This window comes from Rhincodon typus, chromosome 32 (genome assembly GCF_021869965.1).
Source record: "Rhincodon typus isolate 14 chromosome 32, sRhiTyp1.1, whole genome shotgun sequence".
Lineage (NCBI taxonomy): Eukaryota > Metazoa > Chordata > Chondrichthyes > Orectolobiformes > Rhincodontidae > Rhincodon > Rhincodon typus.
In genome coordinates, this window is record NC_063363.1 from 1,989,737 (window position 1) to 2,007,101 (window position 17,365).

At 42.7% G+C, this 17,365-nt stretch overlaps 1 protein-coding gene across 1 annotated transcript in view; it reads right to left on the minus strand.

Annotated features, from left to right (window-relative positions):
- tecta (tectorin alpha) overlaps nucleotides 1-17,365 on the minus strand; it is a 117,369-nt gene that overhangs the window by 49,554 nt on the left and 50,450 nt on the right. Inside the window, exons 12-14 of the mRNA XM_048615347.1 lie at nucleotides 16,306-16,443; nucleotides 10,021-10,186; nucleotides 437-849 (exon numbers count right to left, since the gene is read on the minus strand). Coding sequence (XP_048471304.1) covers nucleotides 437-849; nucleotides 10,021-10,186; nucleotides 16,306-16,443 — 717 coding nt within the window. The remainder of the gene's footprint in view (nucleotides 1-436; nucleotides 850-10,020; nucleotides 10,187-16,305; nucleotides 16,444-17,365) is intronic.

Consider the following 17,365-nt stretch of genomic DNA (forward strand, 5'->3'; position numbering starts at 1 on the left):
TGGGGGGCAAGACATGGGGGAATGGGCACAGAGTGGGTAGAGGAGGGAATGGGGACAGGGAGAGGGAGCATGGAAGGAGGGGAGGGGGCAGAGAGTGGGATGTCAATGAAACTGACAGCTTTTCCACTTCCCCAGCCGCCCACCACCCCCATCTCCTCATAATGGAACTGAAAAAAAGAGAAAATAAAACTCCTGCAGAGTGCTGGAATTCTGAAACAAAAACCAGAAATTACTGGAGAAACTCAGCAGGTCTGGCATCATCTGTGGAGAGTGAAACAGAGTTAATATTTCGCGTCCAGCATTCCCCATTAATGTGCTGGGAATTACGGAGAGATTTTCACTCCATTTCAATCCGGATCCAGGTTCCTGTGGAATCCCAACTGCCAAAGTGGCGTCCGCCCACCCCAGGTGTTGGATTCCAGAGCCGAGCCCTTACCAGCACTTGGCCGCCGTTTCCCCGGGGAATGACGATGCTGTGTGAATAGACCTTCACTTTGATGCTCCGAAGCCAAGAGACGGCGCTTCCTGCGCGGTTCTCGTTGGTGGACTCGATGCTGAAGCCGGGGAGATGGCCCCTCTGCTGACATGGCCTGGATAGGACATAGGAGCAAGTTCCCTGAAAATGGAAGAGGAATCCGTCGAAGGTGTGATAGTGAGGGTCTCCAAAAACCACACAGGAGGCTGTCTGCTCGGGAACGCAGCGGTAAATACCATCGACAGAGTGACACTGCTCGAACTGGCCGCACGACAGGTTCTGGCACAGGAGCCGGTTCTCCAGGTCAAGGCAGCGGCATTTGGTCTGGCATTTCTCCTCGGTCCAGAACACATCCCCACGGCGGAAAAACTGCCCTGGAACAGAAAACAGTCCGCTCCCAGTGAAATGAAGCGGCTGGCAAACCGGATCGAGACCGGCATCAATCCGAAACAAGAACGAATACCGACTCCGAGTTACTGACATTCACAGCAGGAGGCAGGCCACTCGGCCAGGAGACCTGTACTAGCCAAAACAATACAGCGGCACCGGCCAGCAGCCGACAGAACTTCAAGTGAATTTTCAAGGATCTTCAATTGTGGCTTTTAAACCTTTCAGCCAATAAGTTCCAGGTTCCAAGCACCTCTGGTGTATAACAAAACCTAAAGTTTCCTTTAATTTTAAATCTAAATCAGTTTACTAATGGGTAAAGGGTGTTCCAATCCACTCTCTACAGCCCCTTAGCTGTATACTCCTCAACTCCATCTCCCCACATTCCCCTCTATTCAGAAAAACAGTCCTGTCCAATCTTTGCTCATTCTCCTTTCCTGGCCAGATTCTCATGGATCTCCCTCTGACCCTCTCTAGTGTGATCACACCCTTCCTTTAATGCAGTGACCCAAACTGTAGAAAATACTCTAAATGTGGCCTAACTAGTATTTTATACAATTCCAGCACAAGTGCTGTGCTGTTTTAGGGAAATCTTAGCTAGTAAAGTAAATTATTGTACATGAATTCCTAACCACCTGATCTATCTGTTTGGTTACCTCTGAGGTCTGGATAGAGTGGACACAGAGAAGATGCTTCCACTAGTGGGAGAGACTAGGATCCAAGGGCACAGCCTCAGGGTAAAGGGACGACCCTTTAGAACTGAGACAAGAAGGAATTGTGTCAACTGGAGGCTGATGAATCTGTGGAACTCATTACCGCAGAATGCTTTGGAGGCCAAGTTATTTGAGTGTATTTAAGACAGAGATAGATAAGTTCTTGATTAATGAGGAGATCAAGAGTTACAGGGAAAAGGAAGAAGAATGGGGTTGAGAAACATTTCAGCCATGATTGGATGGTGGAGCAGACTTAATGGTGTTATGTACCTCCTGCAGCTGGGATGACTGAACTCCTCGATCCTTTGTGCTGGGTTTGGCTCTGACCAGCAGAGAGTTTGACACCTCACCAATTTCCATTGACTCCAGTTTTTCTAGAGCTCCTTAATGGCACATTCAGTCAAATGCTGCTTTCATCTCACCTCTGGAATTCAGCTGTTTTTTCCATGTTTGAACCAAAGCTTTAATAAGGTCAAGAGCTGAGTGAACCCGGCAGAACGCAGACTTGGCATCACTGAGCAGGTTATTGCTGTGTGGGTGCTGCTTGATAACATTGTTGATTTCATCTTCTATTAGAAAAGTGGTATTCTATTGGGTAGCTAGTTTATTTAGTCAGTGCAGACAGAATGGGCTGATTGGCACCTTCCTATGCTGAGATGTTTTAAGGACATACAGCCAAAATTAGTGCCAGTGCAAATTCAGTGATTATCTGAAGAGAAGAATCCTAAAATATCACACCTGAAGTGTTAAAGAAGCTTCAAAGGGTTGGATTTAAAGGGAAAATGCATTGCAATCCCCTGGGATTGACAACTCCTTTAGGATAGTTTTCTAGAAACATATGTTGTGGATCCAACCAGGGATCAGGCTATTTTGGATCTGATGATGTATAATGAGGCAGGTCACACAGTAAAATATCCCCTCAGAAACAGTGACCACAACATAGTAAAATTTTGGATTCAGATTAAAAATGAGAAACTTGAATTTTAAAAAAACTCTGCTAAATTGCAATAAGTATAATTACAAAGGAATTAAGACAGAAGTAGCTGGAATTTAGCAGTGAAGACTGTTGAGGAAAATGGCAGATGTTGAAGAAAATAGTTCTCTTCTCAAGGCAAAGATTTCCCATTGGGAAAGAAGAAAATGGATAAGCCAACCCTGGTTAACCAGGGAAGTTAAAAATAGTATCAAATTGAAAGAAAAGCATACAAGGTGGCAAGCCAAAACATTGAGAAAGTTTTTAAAAACTAATAAAAGGACATAATACAGGGGGAAAAATACACTTTGAGGGTACACTTGCAAGTAATATCAAGATAAGCAGCAAGAGCTTCTTTAAATATATAAAAAGGAGGATGCACACCAAAGTGAACATAGGCCCCTTAGAGAATGAGGCTGGGGAAGTAATATGGGGTACCAGGAAATGGCAGACGAGTTGAATAAAAGCTTTGCATCAGTCATCATAAAAGAGGACACTAACAACATCCTAAAATTACTAAATAATCAAAGGGTAAAAGGGGTGAAAAAATAAATAAAATGACTATCATTAGAGAACAAGTACGAGAGAAACAAATGGGGCTAAAAATTGATATGTCCCCTGGACCCGATTGGATGCGCCCTCAGATATTAAAGGACTTAGCTACAGATATAGTGGATCCACTGTAGTCATCTTCCAAGAATTCTTGGATTCTGTATAAGTGCCAGAAGATTGGAAAACTGCCAGTGCAACAACTTTATTTAAAAAAGGAAGGAGACAAAAAGAAAGAACAGGTTACTGAAAGGGCCAGTTAGTTTGACATTTATTCTTGGGAAAATATTAGAGCCTATTGTAAAGGATGTAATAGCTGAGCATTTAGAAATACCTAATATGATCAAGCAGTCAACATCACTTCACAGAGGGGAAACCATGCCAACATATTATTAGAATTCCTTGAGGAGGTAACAGGCAGGAACAAGGGAAGCAATGGATGTAATATATTTGGATTTCCAAAAGGCGTTTGACATAGTCATAGAATCATAAAGCATACAGCACGGAAACAGACCCTTTAGTCCAACTCATCCATGGCAACCAAGTTTCCCAAACTAAACTGTTCCCACTTGCCTGTGTTTGGGTCTATTCCCCTCTCAACCTTAATGTAAACAGAAAGAACTGCAGATGCTGTAAATGAGGAGCAAAAGCAGCAGTTGTTGGAAAAGCTCAGCAGGTCTGGCAGCATCTGTGAAGAAAAATCAGAGTTAATGTTTTGGGTCCAGTGACCCTTCCTCAGAACTGATGAACTCCCTCTAAACCTTTTCTATTCATGTACCTGTCCAAATGTCTTTTAAAATGTTGTAACCACCCGCAATTACCACTTCCTCTGGCAGTTCATTCCACACACGAACTACCCTCTGTGTAAAAAATTTGCCCCTCAGGTCCCTTTTAAATCTTTGTCTTCGCACATTAAAATTATGCCCTCTCATTTTGAACTCAGCCACCTTAAGGAAAAGACTTTTATTATTCACCTTACCTATGCCCCTCATGATTTAAAAACCTCTATAAGGTCACCCCTCAACCTTCTAAGCTCCAGTGAAAAAGGTCTCAGCCTATCCTTATAACTCAAACTTTCCAGACCGGCAACATCCTGGTAAATCTTTTCTGAACCCACTCCATATAATAATATCCTTCCTGTAGCAGGGTGATCAGAACTGTACGCAGTACTCCAAAAGTGGCTTCACCAATGTCTCTGATAACCTCAATATTACATCCCAACTCCTATACTCAATGGATTGAGCAATGAAGTCCAATGTAACAAATGCCTTCTTAACCACTCTGTCCACCTGTGATACAACTTTCAAAGAACTATGTACCTGAAGCTCTAGTTCCCTCTGTTTGACAAAATTACCCAGGGCCCTACCATTAACTGTGTCCTGCCCTTGTTCAATTCACCAAAATACAATACCTCACATTAATCAATATTAAAGGGGAGGCAATGGCCAAGTGGTAGTATCACTGGACTGTTATTCCAGAGACCCAGATAATGTTCTGGGGACCCAGGTTCAAATCCCGCCACGGCAGATGGTGGAATTTGAATTCAGCAAATATCTGGAATTAAGAATCTAATGATGACCGTGAATCCATTGTTAATTGTCGGAAAAACCCATCTGGTTCACTAATGCCCTTTAGGGAAGGAAAGTGCCATCCTCACCTGGTCTGGCCTACATGTGACTCCAGACCCACAGCAATGTGGTTGATTCTTAACTGCCTTTTGGGCAATTAAGGATGGGCAATAAATGTTGCCCTAGCTAGCTATGCCCTCATCGAGTGAATGAATAAAGAAAAAAAACTTCATCTGCCACTCCTCAGCCCATTGACGCAATTAATTTGTAATCTTAGATAATCTTCTTCACTGTCGACTATAAATCACCAATTTTGATGTCATCCACAAACTTACTATGCGTGCCTCCCAAATTCTCATCCAAATCATTGATATAAATGATAAACAACAGTGTACCCAGCACCAATCCCTGTGGAATGCCACTGGTCACAGGCCTTCAGTTGGAAAAACAACGTTCCACCACCATCCTCTGTCTCCTACCATCAAGCCAATTTTGTATCCAATTTGCAAGCTCTCTCTGTGATCTAACTTTACTAATTAGTCCACCATGTGGAACCTTGTCAAAAGCTGTACTAATGTCCATGTAGACAACGTCTACCACTCTGTCCTCAATCAATTGCTTACGTCCTCAAAAAACTCAATCAAGTTTGGAGACATGATTTCCCTCGCACAAAGCCATGCTGACTATCTCTAATCTATCCTTGCCTGTCCAAATGCACGTAAATCCTATCTGTCAGGATCCACTCCAACAACTTACCCACTACTGATGTCAAACTCACAGGTCTATCATTCCCAGACAGCCTTTTTAAAATAAAGGCACAACATTAGCCACCTTCCAGTCCTCCGGCACTGCAAGCATAGCTATAAATGATACAAATATTTTTGCTAGGTTCCCCATAATTTCTTCGCTCACTTTCCATAATGTCCTGGGATACACTCGATCAGATCCCAGAGATTTATCCACTTTTATGTTTTTCAAGACCTCCAGCACTTTCTCTTCTGCAATGTGGACTGTTTTTGAGACAGTGTTTATTTCCTGGAGTTCCCTAGTCTCCATTTCTTTTTCCACAGTAACAACTGACACAAAATATTTGTTTGGTATCTCTCCTCTCTCCTGTGGTTCCATATGTAGACAGCCTCATTGATCTTTAAGGGGCCCTATTCTCTCTGTAGTTGCTATTTTGCTTTTAATGTATTTGTAGAATGTCTTTGGGTTAACCTTAAACTTATCTGAGAAGGCTGTTTTCATATCCCTTTTTTGTCCCTCCTGATTTTCCTCTTAAGAATGCCCTTACTCCCATCACACTCTTCAAGAGATTCACTTGATCCCGGTTGTCTATACCTAATATATGACTCCTTCTTATTCTTGACCAGGGCCTCAATATCTATTTTCATCTATTGTTCCCCACTCTTACCAGCCTTACTTTTCACTCTATCAGGAACATAAAGCCTCTGAACTCTCATTATCTCACTTTTGAAAGCCTCCCACTTGCTAGCCATCCCTTTACCTGTGAAAAGTCTATTCCAATCAACTAATGAAAGTTCCTGTCTCATACCAACAGAAGTGCAGGGAAACTGGGCTAGCTGGACTGACATTTTTGGTTGGCATGGACCAGTTTGGGCCGAAGGGCCTGTCTCTGTGCTGTAGGACCCTATGACTATGACTCTATGACCTGCCCTGCCTCATTTCTGAAGAAAAGGTCAAGTTTTGCTCCTTCTCTAGCAGGTACATCTACATATTGATAAAGAAAGTTTTCCTGAACAAATCTAACAAATTTGTCACTATCCAATGCCTTAACACTATGGCAGTCCCAGCCTATGTTTGGAAAGTTAAAATCCTCTACTATTACAAGCCTATTATTCTTACATATGTCCGAGATCTGTCTACAGTGGAGGGTGGTGAGGGAGGGGGAGACTAGCCAAAGAAACAGTGGCCACAATACTAGAGGAAGCAGCAACACAGACCAGCAGCTCCATCAGTAATAACAACATACTCAAACTACTAGACCTGTGCCTCACCACACACTTCGTCTTTAATGGTCAAGTATACAAACAGATCAATGGGGTCACCCATCTCAGGACTCATTGCAGAAGCAATCATGCAAAGACTAGAACACACCACCCTCCTCCGCATTCAACCTAAACTGCGGATCCATTACATAGACGACACATTTGTCATTATTAAACGCAACAAATTAAAAGAAACCCATCACCTCATCAACAGCGTATTTGCATAGATTAAATTCACAAGGGAAGAAGAAAACAACAATCAACTTCCGTTTCTGAATGCTAAAGTTGAGCGTATGACCAACGGGGAGTTCCAAACCTCGGTATACAGAAAAGCAACCCACACTGATCAAATCCTCAGATTCCACAGCAACCACCCCAATGTCCACAAACAAAGCTGCATTAGGACACTGTTTAAATGAGCCAGGACACACTGTAATGCTCTGGAACCAAGCAGGAAAGAGGAAAAGCACCCATACAAAATCCTCGCTATAAATGGATATCCCCGCAACTTCATCCGCAGGTGCCTACAAAACAGACAACAACAGGGGGACACAGTACGCCCTAACACACTGGCCGCATTGCCCTACATCAAGAACATATCAGAACTGACAACAAGACGCCTAAGACCATTGGGAATCATGGTGGCCCACAGCCACTCTTTGACAAACACTCACAAGGATTAAAGACCCCATTCCCACAACATGCAGAACCAATGTGGTTTACAAAATACCATGCAACGACTGCCACAAACACTACATCGGACAGACAGGAAGGAAACTAGCCATCAGAATAAACGAACATCAGCTAGTAGCAAAATGGCACGACAAACTCCCCTTAATATCAGGACACTCAGACAACGAAGGCCATCAGTTTAACTGAGACAAGGTAACCATAGTAGCCCAAACCAAACGTAGACACACACGGGAATTCCTAGAGGCATGGTTCTCCACCTGTATTGCAATCAACAAACACACAGAATTGGACCCCATATACAAACCTATACAGATCAAAACCAGAAATGACAGTACTCACCATAAAGGACCAGACAGAATAAATTCCAAGTGGAGTAGAATAACATTGTTTCATTGGAGGCTCCACTGATGATGTCACCTAGCACGGCGACAAAACATCTGAACAAGAACAAACCAGCTCGGCAAGCAAGTCAACAACCTCATGATCTCAGCAAATCTCTAACCCCAACCCAAAGTCTACCTAACTTCCTATATTCACTCTGCAAAACCTCAACTCTTTTCCTAACTATGTCATTCTCACCAATGTGTACAACAACTTCCGGCTTATCACTCTCCAACTGTTGCAACTGCTCTGAGACGTCCTTGATACTGGCAACAGGGAGGCAACATACCATCTCTGAATTCACACTCACGGCTGCAGAATCTCCTCTCTGTGCCCCTGACAGGACAGTCTCCTCTAACAATTAGTTTTGAATCTTGACAAATTCTGCTTAACATTAGATTCATTCTTAGTGCCCAAGATCTGACTGTCACTTCTATTTTCCTCTGAGAGATTATCCTTCTCAACAGTAAACAAAACGGTCTATCTGTTTGAGAGAGGACTAGCCACAGGAGACTCTTATATCACCTTCTTACCTCTCCTGACAGTCACCCATTTATCTGACTGAACTGAACCATCCACTATCCATCATTGTGTTCCCATATGCTCCTCGGTGACTCTAATTGCCTTTCCAGCTGATTGAAACTGTCTGATCTGAGACAGATCCAAACACCACTCCTGCAGACATAGTCTCCAGGGACAATTCCTTAATCTCCCACATCCAACAGGAGGAGCCTACCATTCCACTGACCACCATAATTGCCCCTTAAAATTTGCTCACTTTGATTTACCTAAAAAGACCCACACTTTTCTCAACTCCAGTGTTTGTAGACTGATTACTGCTGACTCACTATGCTGGGTGAACTTAAAAAAGACTATATTCTATCTTATAAAACCTAAAAGAAGATGCTCTAAAAAAAGAAGAAAATTTAAGAAAATAACCAAACAACCTCCCCTTCCCACGGTTTTTAATTTAACCATGCAAAAGAGAAAAAAAAACTGTAAAAGTTCAAAAATAATTTTAAATGAAAAATTTTCTGCTCCTGCTCTGGAATAACCAGAGGGAAATCACAAGAAAAACTCCAACTCAGGAGCAGCTGCAAGATCCACACTACTCTCCTTCCAAGGTTTATTGTTTTTTTTAAGCCTGGTGTCACACATTTGGCTACTTAATAAGATAAGCACCCATGCAGCTGGAGGTAATGTATTAGCATGGATAGAAGATTGGCTAAGTAAAGAAGACAGAATTGGAATTAAGGGTCATTTTTAGGATGACAACCTTAACAACTTGAAGAACTACAGGGATCAGTGCTGGGACCACAATTATTTACAATATATGTTAATGACTCAGATGAGAAAAGTAGGTGTACTATAGACAAGTTTGCAGATAATGCAAAAATGGGTGGAAAGGCAAGTGGTGAGGATGACACAAAGTGAATTCTAGTTGCTATATTGCAACATGGATACAGAGGTATTGGAAAAGGTGTGGAGAAAATTTGCAACAATTGTACCAGAGATTTATGAACATACATACATATCAACAAAAGATTGACAATGTGTCTGTTGGGAAAGAAAGGCTAAGGATGATCTAATGAGGTTCTTTGAAATTTTGAAAGATTTGAGAGGGGTGACAAGAGAAACCTTTCCCCTTTTGGGGAATATCATGACTAGAGACCATAAATATAAGATAGTCATCAAGAAATCTGATTAGGGACTGGGAAGAATCTTCTTCACCCAAAGAGTGGTGAGGTGTGAACCTCACCTCCATACAGCGATTAAAATGTGTTGAGGCAGAAACTAGACACTAACAAGTATTTGAAGGAGAAGGGATTAGATGGCTATAATAATAGATTCAGAGGGAAAATGGGAGGAGTTTTCAGAGGAGCATTATTTCTGACATGGATTGTTGGGGCTCAATGGGTTTCACCTCATTATCACCTCCTACTGCATGGACTATGAATGCCTTCACAGAGCTCATTCCAGTTCATTTTTGTTAAATCACACCTCAACTTAGTAAAATTGGTCTTTACCTAATTGTGAAATCTTACACATGGCAAAAAGTAGAGATTTTTTACATAAAGTATGTATTGTTTACATTTAATGACCCCAGGGGAGTCTTAGTGTCTTAATTTTGCAAAATCTGAAATAACTGAGGGCTCTCATCTCAGGCATTTGAAGAACTGAATATGATGACTCCCTTAGGTTACTCACTGAGCCTATAGCTAGCAAGATATCTGTGCTGTATTTACATCATTTTAGTACTATTGATACTCACCATTCAGGCTGCAACCATTTGATGGATCAATTGTATCTCCATCTATTCTAAAAATCCAGCGTCCTGGGAAGTTTACGTTACTTGTCTCTTCAATGTTCATCATCTCAGAGGTTCGAGATGTGGGCAAACTGAAAAAGTGACTGTTATCCCCACCATTGAATCCTGCCTGTACAGTGTCACAGCAAGGATAATTAATACCACACACACAAACATGCCTGACATGTCTCGTGTAATTTAACCACAGGTTTAACATATAAGAAAATTGCAAACATTTGAGAGACATGACTTAACCTGTTTTCTATTATCTTGAATTGGATTCTAAATGAATCACAATTAAAAATTCCTAAAACTCATGCTTAGACACAGCACTTTGCAAACCTGCTCTTGTTAGTTTTGTACAATAAAAGATGTTTCAGCAAAACCATGCTGTTCCTATAAATCAGAAGAAAGAGGAATTATTTCCCATCACTGACCAAGACATAGCAATTTGGCCAATGATCCAGTGGCAACTCTGAAAGTGATATCCAGTTAATTTCACTTTTCTGTTCTTTCCTTACAGCCCAGCAGATGTTTGCCATTCAAAAATTTATTCGTGATCATTTGAAAATTATTATTGAATGTGCTTCCACTGCCCTTTCAGAGAGTCTTTCCAGGTTGTAACTCCTTATGTTTAAAAAGAAAGTTTTGACATGCCATCTCTGGTTCTCTTGCCAGTTACTTTAAATGTGTGCCTTCTGGTAACTGGTCCTGTTGCCTCTTGGAATAGCTTCTTTACTTTATCAACCCCACTCAAAGTTCAACATTATCAAATCCCCATTTTAACCAGTTCTGCTGTAAAGAGAACTATCACAGCTTCTCTACTCTCTCCACATAACTGAAGTCCCAGCCCGATATTATTTTAGAGAATATTCTCTAAAAAGCATCTAAGACCTTGACATTACCCCTAAGTGGAAGTGCCCAGAGTGAATCATGGATTTATCCAATCACTGCTTAAAAAAACTTTTTCTAATGTAAATACCAAAGTGAATGACTTCATACTTCCCAACTTTATATTCCAGCTGCTACATGGTGTTGCTCACTCCCTGAACCTGACTATATCTGTTTGTAGATAACAAGTTGTAGAGCTGGATGAACACAGCAGGCCAAGCAGCATCAGAGGAGCAGGAAGGCTGACGTTTCGGGCCTAGACTCTTCTGTGTTTGTCCAGCATCTGCAGTTCCTACTATCTCTATATCTGTTTGCGGCCTCATTATTCCTTCTTAAAGTTTACATTCCCATGTAGTTTGTATCATGAGTAAACTCGGATACATTGCCACAACCAAATTGGGAAAGTGCACTGATTCTCAAACTCCACTATTCCTGGTGTTGACACAAAAGTTAAAGATTTAATTGAATTACTCAAAGTCCCCAATTTTTCCATCTGATGAACTGACGTTCACAGAAAGCATTGACCAAGTCCCTGTATTCAACAAGAAACTACTGTCTATTCCAAATAAATCACTCCTAACCACAAGCAAACAAGACTATGAATTATTAACTTATAACTCTAATTAAGACTCCACACAAACACACATACAGACATAGACAAACAAAAAAACATTGCTGTTATGAGTGGAGGAAAAATATTAGGGAACACAGATCAATAGCACCAGTCCACAGCATTACTGAGGGGTCCTTTAATTTCTGATCTTTGATCTTCCTCATTCCAAGTCTCTTCCATTCTTTGCAGAAGGCACAAGGTGGTTGGCACACTAAGTATTTCGTCTTTCAGTCACTAGTAAAAGGCAGCAGCTTATTGGTAAGCAATGAGTAAAAGAGTAGCTACCTATCTTCCCATTCTGTGTTACTTCCCTACAAGGAGAGAGAGATGATGTCTTTTTTAGAGTCTGGAGGCTTTCTGTCCCTTTATTGTTCACACACAGCCTGTTGACTTGCCTATGAGCCAATAAGAGAGTTGTTCTCTTGCTGATGACTCTTGCCAACACATTGGTCCTGATTGAAAAACTAATTAACAGCATGTCACTGGGCAAACCTGCTTTAAACACATATCCACATGCTCATGAGTCGAGTAATCCTTCTCACTTCTTGGACAAAGCAACAGCGTAAATACAATTCACAATGAGTTCTATTAGGCAATTTTAAAACTGCAACATACTTTCCTTGGTTAAAGCAGAATGCATTTGCCAACTGGTGCACAATCCAAAAATAAAGGAAAATAAACAAATGTGGTCTTTGCAACATTGCCTCCTTTCTTTTCATTTAAGCCATTGATGTAGATTATAAGTAGGTCAGGCCCCAACTCTGATTCTTACACCAATTGTTACAGCCAACCATTTTGACAATGTTCAGCTGTCTGTTAAGCAGCCTCGATCTATACTAATATATCAGCATCAACTCCACAAGCCCTTCTCTTGTGTATTAACATTGTTTGTGGTCCCTTATCAGTTACATTTTTGGAAATTTAAGTGGACTGTGTCTACTGGTTTCCAATTATCTAACCTATTGCTTACACCCTGAAAACACTCAAATAAATGTCAAACACAACTTGCCTTTCATAAAAGCTTGCTGACTTTAATCATGCTATGCTTTTCGAAGTGCATTGTTTTAACTTTATTAATATGGGAATCTGGCACTTTCCTGATGGCTGATGTTGTGCTACCTGATCCTGTAGCTCCCTAGTTCACTGTCTTTTCTTTCTTGAATCTAGAATTATGTTTGACAACTTCCAATCCACTCAGACAATTCTAGCGTATACGATTTTACAAAACTCCTCAATTTGCACAACTACGCTGTCTGCAACTACTTATTTTAAAACTCTAGGTGTAGGTCATTAGGTTCTTGCAATGCATAGAATTTTGGTTCCTTATAGGTTTCTTCAATATATTTTAGCCTGGTGATGTTGTTTAGCTTTTTGTCCCTAGCTGTTTTTAGCCTCTTGGTTATCCCATACTTTCAGTGTATTGTGTATTCTACTGTGAATCAAACACAAAATATTTTTTCAATGTATGCCATTTGTGATGAAGCATCCCATCTTCTGCTTTCAGGTACTAATTTTTAATTTAATTACTTTCCTCCTTTTTATGTACATGTAGAAACTCTTGCAATCTGTTTCTTCATATTCCAGGCTAGGGCATTCTCATATACGGTCTTTTTTGCGTTTTTTAAAAATCAACTTTCTTGTGGTCCTTTGCTGGTTTATTAAACCCTCAGGCCTACACATTTCACCATTTTATACTATCCTTAACATATTGCTAAGTCACAGATGGTTCTTTCTTCCTGAGTTTTTGATTTCATTGCCACTATTCCCTGTATATCCAAGTTCAGATCATGAGTACATATTAAAATAGAGCTGTAGTTTCAACATTGACCCCTTTGAACATCGCTGTTTACTCTCCTCCAGTCTGAAGAACAACCAATTATTCACTATTACATGCTATGTTCTGGCTGTTAGTGAATTTTATATCCATGCTCTTATTGTCCTGTTAACCCATGGACTTAAATTTTACCTACAAGTTAACTTTGTCAAATGCTTTTGTTAGTTCATATAAACATCAATATACTATCCTTATCAACCCTCACAATGACATTTCCATTAGGTGGGGAGTTCCTGGACCAGGGGGAAGAAAATGGAGTCGAGATAAGTGGAGATAAGTTCGGTGGGGCAGGAGCAGGCAGAGACAATGGGTCGACCAGGGCAGTCGGGTTTGTGGATTTTGGGAAGGAGATAGAAACGGGTGGTGCAGGGTTGGGGAACGATGAGGTTGGAGGCTGTGGGTGGGAGGTCACCCGAGGTGATGAGGTTGTGGATGGTCTGGGAGATGATGTTCTGGTGGTTGGGGGTGGGGTCATAATCAAGGCAGGCGGTAGGAGGAGGTGTTGGAGAGTTGGCGCCTGGCCTCGGCGATGTAGAGGTCAGTGCGCCATACCACAACTACACCACCCTTGTTCGCAGGTTTTACAGTGAGGTTAGCTTGGAGCATAGGGAGCGGAGGGCTGCACGTTCTGTGGGGGAGAGGTTGGAGTGGGTGAGAGGGGTGGAGAGGTTGAGGCGATTGATGTCTCGACGGCAGTTGGAGGTGAAGAGGTTGAGGGAGGGTAGGAGGCCTTGGGGTGGTGTCCAGGAGGGGGTGTGTTGGAGGTGGGAGAAGGGGTCGGTAGAGGGAGGGTTAGGCTCACAATTAAAGAAGTAAGCATGGAGGCGGCGAAAAAACTGTTCAACGTCCAGGCGTGAGCGGTATCCGTTGATGTTCAGGTGGAGGGGGATAAAGGTGAATCCTGTACTGAGGACTGACCGTTGTTCCTCAGTGAGCCGGAAGTCTGGGGGGAATGGTGAAGACCCAGCAGGGCTGGGTGTTATTGTATACTCTGGAGCTGCTGGCTCCGGCACCACGTCGGCGTCGGCACCACCCACACCCTCCACCTCCTCCAAAAATTCTGATTCCCTGGACCTCAACACCTCATCTTCACCATGGACATCCAGTCCCTATATACTTGCATTCCCCATGCAGATGGCCTAAAAGCCCTCCACTTCTTCCTTTCCCGCAGGCCCGACCAGTCCCCCTCCACTGACACCCTCATCCGCTTAGCCGAACTCGTCCTCACCCTCAACAACTTCTCCTTCAATTCCTCCCACTTCCTACAGACAAAGGGGTGGCCATGGGTACCCACATGGGCCCAAGCTATGCCTGCCTCTTCGTAGGTTATGTGGAACAATCCCTCTTCCGTAGCTACACTGGCCCTAAGCCCCACCTCTTCCTCCATTACATTGATGACTGTATTGGCACTGCCTCGTGCTCCCACGAGGAGCTCGAACAGTACATCCACTTCACTAACACCTTCCACCCCAACCTTAAGTTCACCTGGACCATGTCTGATACCTCTCTCTCCTTCCTGGACCTCTGTCTCCATCTCTGGTAACCACCTGGAAACTGATATCCATTTCAAGCCCACCAACTCCCACAGCTCCCTAGAATACACCTCCTCTCACCCACCTTCCTGCGAGAATGCCATCCCCTATTCCCAATTCCTTCGCCTCCACCGTATCTGCTCCCAAGATGAGGCATTCCACTCCTGGACATCCCAGATATCCTCATTTTTCAAGGACCACAATTTCCCCTCCACAGTGGTCAAAAACGCCCTCGACTGCATCTCTCGAGTTTCCCACAACTCATCCCTCACACCCCCTCCCCGCAATAACAACAAAGACAGAATGCCCCTCGTCCTCATATACCTCTCCACCAACCTCTGGATTCAACGCATCATCCTCCGCCACTTCCGCCAACTGCAATCCTGACTCCACTGCCAAGGACATTTTTCCCTCTTCAACTTTATTTGCTTCCGAAGGGACCGCTCTCTCGGTGACTCCCTTGTCAGCTCCACACTCCCCACTAGACCAACCACCCCTGGCACTTTTCCCTGCAACCGCAGGAAGTGCTACACCTGCCCCTACACCTCCCCCCTCACCTCCATCCCAGGCCCCAAGAAAACGTTCCACATTAAACAGATGTTCACCTGCACATCTGCTACTGTGGTCTATTGTATCCGTTGTTCCCGATGTGGCCTCTTCTACATCAGGGAAACCAGGCGGAGGCTTGGAGACCACTTTGTGGAACACCTACACTCGGTTCATGACAAACGACAACAACTCCTCATCGCGAACCACTTCAACTCCCCCTCCCACTTCTTGGACGACATGTCCATCCTAGGCCTCCTCCAGTGCCACAACAATGCCACCCAAAAGCTGCAGGAACAGCATCTCATATTTCGCTTGGGAACCCTGCAGCCCAATGGTCTCAGTGTGGACTTCACAAGCTTAAAAATCTCCCCACCCCCGACCTCATCCCACGACCAGCCCAGCTCATCCCCACCTCCTTGACCTGTCCCTCTTCCCTCAACTGACCAACCCCCATCCCAAGTCCCTACCTACACTCACCTTTACTGGCTCCATCCCCGCCTCCTTGACCTGTCCGTCTTCTCTCCACCTATCTGCTCCTTTATCCACCTTCCATCATCGCCTCCCCGTCTCTCTATTTATTTCAGAGTCCCCTTCCCCTCCCCCATTTCTGAAGGGTCCAGACCCGAAACGTCAGCCTTCCTGCTCATCTGATGCTGCCTGGCCTGCTGTGTTCATCCAGCTCTACACCTTGTAATCCATTGCTGTTTAGCTTTCATTAAATCCATTCGACACCTATGACCTATTTTTACATTAACCAATCCTGCCATTATTATTTTCACTCACTTTATTAGCAAAGTTTCATATAGAGGAAGAAGTTTGGAAAGTTTGACCTGTGCTGCTGAGCCTCCAACTCCAGTTAATGGGTCTCCTCCACTTGCAGTCCCCGTCGTCCAGTAAATATCAGCATAGTTGAACATGGCAAATGATGTTCTTTCATCTGTGATCAGCACACACTGAAAGGTATTCATCTGTTCACCACAGAACACAGCTTTAGAGATAAATATCTCAAAATCCAGTCTAAGCAAAAGTTCTGAAGAGAAAGCTGGATAAGGCTGGTGGGTATATGGCAAGAGTAATAAATATACAGGCAGTGAACATTAAAAAAAAATTCAAGGCATTCAGCAAAAACATAAAATCTATCCCTGTCTTACTTCGGAATATTGTGAAGAATAGAAGTAAGCTTCAGTATTGGGAGTGTTTTGGAAATGAGCAAAGGGTCACTAGAAAGTTGATAAATGAGGTAAAAAGGTAAAATATGAGTGTAAACTAACCGTGAATCTAAAAACAACTGGTCGGAGTTTTTAAGTTTAAAAGCATGACAGTAGGACAGTAAATATTGGTACCTTAGATGGAGAGAGAGGGGAATGATTATAGTGAATGATGAAATAAAGAGATGTTGAACAAATGTTTTGTGTCAGTTAACCTAACCCTAACCATAGAAGGTACAAATTAAATAGAAAAACTAAAGGGCAGCCAAAGGGCTAATAAAGAAGTGATTCATATTGTAAGGGAAAATAACTCTAAGAAATGTAAAAAAGCCAGTAATTCTCAAGGCCTGGAGCAGCTGGCCTATCTAAGGCTTGAAATAAGGTAACTGAGATATAGTGGCTGCACTGGATATGATTTTCCAAATCTCCCGAGACTCTAAGATGTGCCCAGTGGATTAGGAGTTAACAAATGTATCACTGTTTTTCACAAAAGGAGGGAAAGAGAATCAGGGTAAACCAGATCAGTTAGACTGACATCAGCTGTTGTGAAAATGTTGAATTTTGTAAGTTCATTCATTTATTGATTGCCCTAATTACCCTTCGGAATATTGTTGTGAGATTTTCTTTTGAACCACAGCAGTCCTTGGGGTGTGGGGATACCACAATGCTGTTAGGGAGGGAG